Source organism: Pan troglodytes, chromosome 18 (genome assembly GCF_028858775.2).
Source record: "Pan troglodytes isolate AG18354 chromosome 18, NHGRI_mPanTro3-v2.0_pri, whole genome shotgun sequence".
Lineage (NCBI taxonomy): Eukaryota > Metazoa > Chordata > Mammalia > Primates > Hominidae > Pan > Pan troglodytes.
In genome coordinates, this window is record NC_072416.2 from 31,158,162 (window position 1) to 31,168,959 (window position 10,798).

General features: G+C 44.5%; 1 protein-coding gene across 3 annotated transcripts in view; it reads right to left on the reverse strand.

Moving 5' to 3' along the window:
• LOC129135256 (eukaryotic translation initiation factor 3 subunit C-like) overlaps window positions 1-10,798 on the reverse strand; it is a 43,342-nt gene that overhangs the window by 32,347 nt on the left and 197 nt on the right. Inside the window, exons 2-8 of one of the 3 annotated variants that reach the window (XM_054669117.2) lie at window positions 10,622-10,752; window positions 8,644-8,708; window positions 8,311-8,501; window positions 7,963-8,088; window positions 7,719-7,773; window positions 7,481-7,590; window positions 6,975-7,102 (exon numbers count right to left, since the gene is read on the reverse strand). In XM_054669117.2, the coding sequence (XP_054525092.1) occupies window positions 6,975-7,102; window positions 7,481-7,590; window positions 7,719-7,773; window positions 7,963-8,088; window positions 8,311-8,501; window positions 8,644-8,708; window positions 10,622-10,722 (776 nt within the window). In that variant the 5' untranslated portion in view covers window positions 10,723-10,752. Of the gene's footprint in view, window positions 1-1,381; window positions 1,500-6,974; window positions 7,103-7,480; window positions 7,591-7,718; window positions 7,774-7,962; window positions 8,089-8,310; window positions 8,616-8,643; window positions 8,709-10,621; window positions 10,753-10,798 lie in introns of those variants that run through there. The other 2 variants (XM_063796897.1, XR_010152320.1) reach the window with 2 other exon arrangements.

Sequence of the window (10,798 nt, forward strand, 5' to 3'; positions counted from 1 at the left end):
AAAACAGAAAAAGATCACCAGCTACCTTGAAATGGTCTTAGGCTACTGGATGTTGCCTGAAACCATCTCCAGACTTGAGTATGTATTTATGTAACAAAATACAAACCAAATGGCAAAGACAAATTACTTCAAACTTTGCACAGATACTGAAGAATAAATCTTTCCAGAAAGACTCAACATTTTTGAAAACTCATATGTAATGACCATAATCTACCATTTGAACATTTATAAATAAATTTCATTTTCACTGCTTAAAAGGTTTGAATATGTTTTTGGAATAGTCTATAAGTTTACCAGTTAAATTAAGTCTTCCCTTGCCAGAAGACCAATGCCATAACTCTCAACAGAAGTGTATGGACTGGCCAAGCACGGTGGCTCAAGCCTGTAATCCCAGCACTTTGGGAGGCCGAGGTGGGTGTATTGCTTGAGCCCAGGAGTTTGAGACCAGCCTGGGTGACAAGGTAAAAAGCCCGTCTCTATTAAAAACAACAACAACAACAACAACAACAACAAAAGCTTATGGATCTTTCCCCCGTACCACTGCAAGACTCTAATGATGACTCACTTTATAGGTAAAATCCTTTGCAAATATGCAAAGCATGTTCATTAAACTAAAACCTCTTGGTCCAAACCATCTGTATAGCTCTGAGATCAGAAGAACTAAAGCTATTTTTAAAAATGAATGCTTCAAAAGAACTTAAACTTCCTTGGCTAAAGTATTACTTCTAGCACTAAAGATAGTATGATACACACCTCAAAAGGGAAATGTACTATTGCATGAAATTCTAACGGAAAGACCTAAGACTTGGCTTGACCTCTCCTATGACAGATTATACTCTGGTATATTCATATCTTGTTAGAAATTATCAGATAACAAATGTTTATATCCTCAGCTATATAATCAACAGATAAAAGCAACATTTCTAAACGAGTATTACCTCTACTTAATACATAGTTAAGAGACTAAAAACTCATTATTGAGAGACACCAACGGAAGTCAGGCCTAACTACACTGCAGAGGACCACACCATTTTCCCGTGCCTTCCCAACCACAACTACTGATGGAAAGCCCTAGATGTATACCCTTGCTTAGGATCCCAACTCGGACATTCAGTCTCACTAGAGATCCTGGGGTTCACTTAAAAAACAAAAACAAAAACAAAAAAACGCCTCCAGAATCAGGTAACTCTTAGAAGTAGACAGCAGCTCTGTAAGAGTTCACAGGTCGCTGGGCGCAGTGGCTCACGCCTGTAATCCCAGCACTTTGGGAAGCCGAGGCAGGCAATCACGAGATAAGGAGATCGAGACCATCCTGGCTAACATGGCGAAACCCCATCTCTACTAAAAATACAAAAAATTAGCCAGGCGTGGTGGCACGTACCTGTAATCCCAGCTACTTGGGAGGCTGAGGAGAACTGCTTGAACCAGGGAGGCGGAGGTTGCAGTGAGCTGAGATTGCACCACTGCACTCCAGCCTGGGCAACAGAGCAAGACTCCATCTAAAAAAAAAAAAAAAGAAAAAAAGAAAAAGAGTTCACAGGTCAATCATGACATCAGGTATAAATGAACTTCCCCCAATACCTTCAGATCACCATAAGACAACAGATGGCCTTATCCCACATCAAAGAGGCTGAAGCTCATGAGAATAAACCCACTCCTTTACAAGCTTGTTTTGACCAAAAGATGAAGGCTGAGAAATGCTGATGACGGAAAGGGTATATTTAGACTGGCTGAATCTGGAGTTGCTGAAAACCCTTACTGGCAGTGGGCCTATCGTGTTTTCTAGAGCATCCACCAACCCTGGGTGGCATACTCAAGGAGAGTTAGTATCCGAGTTTACACAGAAAAACGGGCAAACAGAATCCACTGTTCTGTGGTTTTGCCCTCTCTCCTTGTTCCTCTTTCTCCTATATAAATCCTGCTTTTGCTCGGTTGGAAATTAATCTGAAAATGTCTCCCTTGTTATACAAGTGAAATAGTGTCTGTGAATTATTCTTCTACACTACAAAGCCACAAACTCTCAATGTCAAAAAGATTCTGACACTTGAAATTCTAACTTTATTTTCTCAAGGGTTTTCCTCAGAACATTGATTCAACTAATTTTAGATTTTTCTGATTAGGTATACAAGTTAGTTTACAGGTTAACAAAAAAAATGTGGCTGGGTGCGGTGGTTCACGCCTGTAATTCCAGCACTTTGGGAGGCTGAGGTGGGCAGATCACGAGGTCAGGAGATCGAGACCATCCTGGCTAACACAGTGAAACCCCGTCTCTACTAAAAATACAAAAAAATTTAGCTGGGCATGGTGGCAGGTGCCTGTAGTCCCAGCTACTCAGGAGGCTGAGGCAGGAGAATGGCGTGAACCCGGGAGGCGGAGCTTGCAGTGAGCCAAGATCGCGCCACTGCACTCTAGCCTCGGCAACAGGCTAGTGTCTCAAAAAAAAAAAAAAAAAAATTCAAGGATAACCTCTAAAAGCATAGCATGTCTAACTCCCAAACCAGCAGAGAAAAACAAAATGAATAATAAGAAAATATATATAACTAGAAACGGGGAAAAAAAAAGAGGATGAGAAAATACATGTAGGCTAGGTGTGGGGGCTCGTGCCTGTAATCCCAGTACTCTGGGAGGCTGAGGCGAGCGAATCATCTAAGGTCAGGAGTTCAAGACCAGCCTGGCCAACATGCTGAAACCTCATCTCTACTAAAAATATAAAAATTAGCTGGGCGTGGTGGTGCTCACGTGTAGTCCCAGCTACCCAGGAGGATGAGGCCTGAGAATCACTTGAACCCAGGAGGCAGAGGTTGCAGTGGGCCAGGATTGCACCACTGCATTCCAGCCGGGGCAACACAGTGAGACTCCTTCTCAAAAACAAAAACAAAAAACACACAAATAAAAGAAAAATAAAATACAGGCTGAATATCCCTTATCTGAAATGCTTAGAACCAGAAGTGTTTCAAATTTCAAATAATTGCATATATATAATGAGGTATCTTGGGAAGGGCTCCAAGTCTAACTATGAAATTTGTGTGTTTCATCTACACCTTATACAAACAGCCTGATGGCAATTTTACATAGTATTTTAAATAACTTTGTGCATGAAACAAAGTTTTGACTGCAACCTGTCGCATGAGGTCAGATGTGGAATTGTCCACTTATGGTGCTCCAGAAGTTTCAGACTTTGGAATTAGAGATGCCCAATCTTTAGAAGACAGAATGAATTTCAAAATAATTATGATGAAAGAAACTACCCCCTCCAAATTATATACCGTTGATTCCATTTACATAAAATTCTAGAAAATGCTAACTTACCTAGTGACAGAAAGCAAATTAGTGGTTGCCCAGGGATAGGGTGAGGAAACTGAGGCAGGGAGAAGTATTACAAAGGGGAAGGTGGAAATGTTTAGGTGTGAAATTTTTAGGATATTATGTTTTGATTGTGGTGAGTTCTATGGGTGTAAACATACGTCACAACTTATTAAATGTAACTTTAAGGCCGGGTGCGGTGGCTCATGCCTGTAATCCCAGCACTTAGTGGAAGGCCAAGGCGGGTGGATCACGAGGTCAGGAGATCGAGACCATCCTGGCTAACATGGTGAAACCCTGTCTCTACTAAAAGTACAAAAAATTAGCCAGGCGTGGTGGCGGGTGGCTGTAGTCCCAGCTACTCAGGAGGCTGAGGCAGGAGAATGGTGTGAACCCGGGAGGTGGAGCTTGCAGTGAGCCAAGATTGCGCCACTGCACTCCAGCCTGGGCGACAGTGCAAGACTCTGTCTCAAAAAAAAAAAAAAAAAAAAAAAACTTTAAACAAGAGCAGTTATTGTATGTCATTTACACCTCAATAAAGCTATTACAAACTTTAAAATAAAGAGGATAAACAGAAAGTATAAGATATCATAAAATGGTAAGAATAAATACATTGATAACCACAACAGGCTGGGCGCAGTGGCTCACGCCTGTAATCCCAGCACTTTAGGAGGCCCAGGCAGAAGGGTTACTCGAGCCCAGGAGTTCGAGACCATCCTGGGCAACAGGGCAAGACCCCATCTTGATAAAAACTAATTATGTAGACACATATATAAATAACCATCATATATATGTAAATAACTATAATAAACGTAAATGAACTAAATTGCCAGAGAAGCAGAGATCAAGTTCTGGCGGTCATTGCACAATGTGAACGTACTAAATGCCACTGATTTGTATACCTGAAAATGGTTAAAATGGGAAATGTTATGTATCACAATAAAAGAAAAAAAAAGCAGAGATTTTATGAGATTAAAAAAAAACAAACCAAAAACCTAGCTGTGCTTAAGAGACACTCTTTTTTTTTTTTTTTTTTTTTCCTGAGACGGAGTCTTGCTCTGTTGCCCAGAGCTGAAGTGCAATGGCGCGATCTCGGCACACTGCAACCTCCGCCTCTCGGGTTCAAGCAATTCTCCTGCCTTAGCCTCATGAGTAGCTGGGACTACAGGCGCAGGCCACCACACCGGGCTAATTTTTTTGTATTTTCAGTAGAGATGGGGTTTCACCATGTTGGCCAGGCTGGTCTCGAACTCCTGACCTTGTGATTTGCCTGCCTCCGCCTCCCAAAGTGCTGGGATTACAGGCGTGAGCCACCACGCCCAGCCAAAAAACACTCTTAATCATACAGCATGGCAGAGTTAAAAATAAAAGGACAGGAAACGTCCTTTTCATAAACATCCTTTATCAGGTAGAGGGAAGCTCCCTTCTATTCCTAGCTTCAGACTTTTATCATGAAAGAATATTAGGATTTTTTTCAAATGCTTTTTTTTGCATCTGCTGAGATGACTCTACGGCTTTTGTCTGTTATTCTATTGATATAGTATATTAGTTGATTTTCATATTAAAACATCCTTCTATTATTGGGATAAATCCTACTTGGTTATTAAATTTTTTTTAAAAACTTTTGTGGGAGATGAGCCCACCCATCCTCCATCCCCCTACAGGCAAGGAGAGGGTGCTCCCATATAACCCTTATTGTATGTTGCTGTGTTTGGTTTTCTACTATGTTGTTAAGAACTTTTGAGTCTGTATTTATAAAAGTATAGCTTTATAGTCTTACAGTTTTTTTGGTTTTGTTTCGTTTTCTGAGACAGAGTCTTGCTCTGTCGCCCAGGCTGGAGTGCAGTGGCACGATCTCGGCTCACTGCAACCTCTGCCTCCCAGTTCAAGCGATTCTCCCGCCTCAGCTTTCCGAGTAGCTGGGACTACAGGCGCCGGCCACCATGTCTGGCTAATTTTTTGTATTTTTAGTAGAGACTGGGTTTCACTGTGTTAGCCAGGATGGTCTCGATCTCCTGACTTCGTGATCCGCCCGCCTCGGCCTCCCAAAGTGCTGGGATTACAGGCGTAAGCCACCGTGCCCAGCCTTGATGTCTTAAGTTTAATTTTAGGCCCCATTTGCTCCCTCAGACAGGAGCCTTTGTGTAACACACATGTGCAGTGCACATCACACACCAGAGTCCACACAATGGGAGACTTCAATACACAATTATTCAAAGACAAAAACACAAAGTACAGTAGATATAAAAGACCTGAACCAATAGTAACGCTGATAGTTCTGTAAGATGTCAACAGGTTAAAAAAATGAGTTTCATGATCAAGCAAGTTTTTGAGATGGTTAATAAAACAAAGTTAGGTATATTTATTCTCATGGAACTTTCCAGAGGTGGTTGTAAACCCTCCAAGAAGGGGTGTGATAGACAATGTGGCCCAGACCTTGACCAGTGTTCCCTGAAGCACTGGACAAAAAAGGCCTTCTCAGCAAAATGCCCACCAAGTAAGTTGTTCAGCCTCTCTAGACCTCTAGAGGGCTGGAAACTCACTACCTCCCTAAAGCAGCACGACCACAACTTTTAAACACAGGAAAGCAACCTCGAGAGCAATAATCTTCCCATTAAAGGGGTACTATCTGTCTGGGTGCAGTGGCTCACGCCTATAACCCCAGCACTTTGGGAGGCTGAGGCGGGAGGATCACTTAAGCCCAGGAGTTCAAGATCAGCATGGGTAACATGGTGAAATCTTGTCTGTATTAAAAACACAAGAATTAGCCGGATGTACTGGAGTGTACCTGTAGTCCCAGCTACCCAGGAGCCTGAGGTGGGAAGATCACCTGAGCCCAAGAGGTTGTGGTTGCAGTGAGCCAAGATTGCATCACTACACTCCAGCCTGGGAAGAGCGAGACCCTGTCTCAAAAAAAGCACTTTTTATCTGTAGTTTGCGCAAACTGGCTAAGAAAAAATAAATAAAAGCGCTATTTTTAGTGAGCTTGAGATTTCACTCCCATGGGATACAAAAGAGCAGGTATCACTTTTATTTCAAAGGGAGACACTAAGACTTAAGGTCAAGTAACTTATACAATGTCGTACAGCTCATAAAGGCTGGGAGACAGAATCCACACTGGGATCCTCCCCTATTCTGACTGTCCCAGTAAAGGTCATGAACACTTGCGGCAGTCTGTATGCTGTATGTGTACTAAGAAGTTATCAGGAAGGGTAACACAGTAGCAACGCACACTGAGGGCTCACCACACGTCAGTCCTAGATGAACTACTTTCTTACATCACACCTCCCTGTATTCCTGCAGCTATTCTGGAAGGGAGGTTCCCTGCCTTATTTTACAGATGAGAAAACTGAAGATTAGACAGGCTAAGTAGTTTGTCCAATGTCACACAGGTATCGGGTGCCAAAGTGAGATTTGCACCCAATCCACACGCAGTGAGTAAGGCTGTGGGTAAATATTTGGACTCTGGAGCCTTCAATTCTCATCTTTAGGACACATTAGCTTCGTGACTTTAGCCAACTAATGTACTTGACTCTCTGATCCTACTGTAAAATGCTAATAGTTGGCTGCTCCAACCTAAAAGGACTCCATGGAAGAATCAATAACCTTCCAGACAATTAGGAGCTTTCCACCAGTTCCAGTGTAACCCTAGGTCCCACTACTTTCCTTACTTTTTAAGAAATCTTGAGGCCAGCGCGGTTTGTTTCCCTTCTTCCTCCTCTGAGTCGGAATCGGAAGATGTGGAACCTGTGTCCCAGTCTTCATCATCTTCGGAATCTTCTGAGTCCTCATCTTCATCCTTAGAGGGAAGAAAAGAGGATCGGCAAGAAGATAGGGAGATCGACTGGTGTCTCCTCCTTACTAACGCATGTTCGAGATTTATTTTCATGAGTAGAACAAGAGCAGCTACTCATGGAATCAAGATACCAAGGGCTGGGACTCACCATCAAGTCCCAGAGTGATGCTGCAATTTGGCCGCAGGAACACACACAGCTTCCCCCGGCAGAGCTGGGCCCAGATCCCTGTTTGCCCACTGCTCTGATGTAAGAGGAAGCTTGTTCTCAATTCCACTAAATTCCACCCCTCCCAACCCTAGGGGTTTGAGTCTTGTCTTTCTCCCCCAGGGACTCAGGAACTACCTCTGGCAGGAAATCATCCATCTAACCCTGGCTCTTACATCCATCTTTTTGAGGAACTTGCGACTCTCCCCAGAAGGAGCTTCTGATTTCTTCTTCAAGAAAGTTGCAGCACTGACTCCGTCCTCATCCTCATCCTCATCTGAAGAGCCTAGTGGTAATGGAGGGAGAAAAAGATCCTGAATGTTGAAAAGCCAGACTGGAGGGCAGCCAAGAAACCAGGCCAAGGGCAGCACTAACTCTGGACTTCCTATTTGCAACAAAGGTTCTTTTGCTCACCTTCTGAATCCTCCTCATTTTTCTCAGCATCTTCATCCGCAGACTGCTCAGGGTTCTGGACAGAGAGGGAAGTGAGAGAACAATCATGGATGCTCTCCAGCCATCAGCCCACCCCACCCCTCCACCCCAGACAGTTCTGTCATCTTCCTGCTCCAATCACACCTCCCACTAGCAATTCCATCTTTGGGCCTCAGTCACGGGGTCACTGTTCCCAGTTCAGTAAGTGTGCCTCTAGCCTCCCGACCTGCTTGTAGCTTGTGATATGGGACTCGAAATCACGGTTGTATTTTCGGATCTTCTGACGCAAGGTGCTCAGAGCCTTGGCATTGTTCTTGTTCATCTTCTTCTTCCCTTCCTTATCTTCCCAAAGCTAAAGGGAAGAAGAGGAAAGAAACAGAGAACAGTGATTTGAAACTAAGTAACATTTCCTAAACTCCAGGCTTCTTCTCCACTTTTGAGTCTTGCTATTGGAACACCGCTGGTACTACTTATGAACTACATCTGTTAGCTTATTTTTAAAAGATCCCATACATCCCACCACTAAAAGTACAAAACCATGAATAAGTGGTGGTAATAAATATAGGCATCACACCTCATTAAGATAGTCCTCTAGGTCAGCCAGGATGCGGATATAGAACCGGGGGACACCTTCTTTGTCCACAATGCTTTTGGCCTTCCCATATGCTTTTCCCAGGAGCTCAAACTCTTCCAGGCACTTGGTGACATCACGAATCTTCATGGCATTACGGATGGTCCGGATAAGGTTGGTCAGCTCCTCAAACCCGGGTTGGGAGCCCGATACCACATTGAACGTGCCCACCGAGGGAAAACTCACCACTGCTCCCAGAGACTCCTATCACCCAGCCTCCCCACAGCTTCATTGCTCCCAGAGACTCCCATCACCCAGCCTCGCCATGGCTTTACCTCTTGTCCTTGGCACTGTGGACAACTCTCTTGGTATCTTCTTCATCCTCGCTCAGCAACAATGGCCTGTTTGGAAGGAACAGAGGCCATTAACCTCCTTTCCCAGTCTTTCCAAGAGATCCGTATTTCCCTACTCAGGACAGGTAGAACTAAGTAATCCAGGCCATCCACACCACACCCATCCTCTTTTTGACTCCTCCTCAGGGCCACTTCATATACAACTCAATCTTTTAAGTGTACACTAAGTAAGGCCTTTTGCTCAGTGTTGTAGCAACACAAAGATGACATTCACTATCCTCTCAAAAACAAATGAAAGTGCTAATTTACTGTGCAACTAATGACATAGAGACGCAAGTCACCACAGAAGTAATGAATAAAAAAAGAGGTAGAGAAAAATGATACTTGAGCTATAATGAACAGAAAAGGCTTTAGGGAGGTGGTACCTAAACTAGATCTTAGCAACATTTCCCAAAGTATGAGAGGCCAACAGCAAGGAGAAAGTCTCAATGGTATTAACACCTCCACTGCTAGTATTTTTCTATGATAATAAGACCAGACCACAGGCTCACAGTCAGCAACAGTATCTCTACTCTTTTGGTTTGTTAAGAGATAAGGTCTCACTATGTTGCCCAGGCAGCCTCCAACTCCTGAGTTTCAAGGGATCCTCCCACCTCAGCCTCCAGAGTAGTTGGGACTACAGGCATGCACCATCTTGCCTGCCTCTTTTCCCTTTTTATTATTTTTTGGATTATTTTAGCGGTGTTTTTTGAGGTGGAGTTTTGCTTTTATCGCCCAGGCTGGAGTGCAATGGCGCAATCTCGGCTCACTGCAACCTCCGCCTCCAAGGTTCAAGAGATTCTCCTGCCTCAGCCTCCTAAGTTGCTGGGGTTACAGGCATGTGCCACCACAACCGGCTAATTTTTGTATTTTTAGTAGAGACGGGGTTTCACCTTATTGGCCATGCTGGTCTCAAACTCTTGACCTCAAGTAATCAGCCTCCCAAAGTGCTGGGATTACAGGCTTGAGCCACCTGCCCAGCCTGGATTATTTGGTATTTTATGGCAAATGACACTGGTTTCCACCTGGGGAAGTGATACAAAACCATATGCATATTGGCATATACATGTGCAATACATACTTTTAAAACAGTAGCACAAACGTGGCAGATGTTTAAGAAACACCATTCCAGTGGGGCACAGTGGCTCATTCCTGTAACCCCAACACTTTAGAATGCTGGGCGGGAGGTTCACTTGAGCCCAGGAGTTCAGAACCAGTCTAAGCAACACAGTGAGACACCTTCTCTACAAAAAATTAAAAACAATTAGCCTGCTGCGATGGCGTGCACCTGTAGTCCCATCTACTTGAGAGGCTGAGGTGGGAGGATCGCTTGAGATCTGAAGGTCGAGGCAGCAGTGAGCTATGACCCCTCAAAAAAAGAAAAAAAAAAGGAAAAAGAAAAACCATTCTATTGTTCCAAAGGGTAAAAAAAAAAAAAATTAATGTACAGAAATGGCAGACGGGTATTTACGTAGAGGTGAACAGGCATATAAAATGTTTAAGCACCTGCGTACACAGCAGGTGACCAGACTTCAGAGTCGCATCAGGGGGCTCCCAGATACCAATCAAGCATTTTGCATTTCCTTCTGTGAGCAGTGAGAAGCCACTAAGGACTTCTCGGCGGTAAAATGAGAGGAGACAGGTAGAGGCTGTAGACTTAAGGCCAGTTAAGAAGCTGATGCAACAGATCTGGCTTGGGAAACCTCTGTGATTCTATCCCTTGTGCCTGGTGGGTGGCTACCGGCTATCACAGCCCTCTAAGGCTGTCTCTCTCCAACACCGCTCCGATCCTGCAAACTCCGGTCATTGTCCAAACCCACTCTCCCCGCCCTCACCTCCATCCCTCCCATGTGCACTGCGTTCCACAGCCTGCCTAACCCCGCACTCCCAGAATGGTCACAGCCACAGCCCCCGCAACTCACTGTTTGCCATAGTTGCCTCCGACAGGTTTGGTGACGAGCTCCTCCCCGGACAGGGACGACTCGGACTCGCTGTCCGAACCGGTGGTGAAAAACCGCGACATGGCGACGGCGCGGAGGTGCTACGGCCGGACCTGCGGGGGAGCCAAGGCGTCACCGGCCACGCGAAGAGGCCCGAGC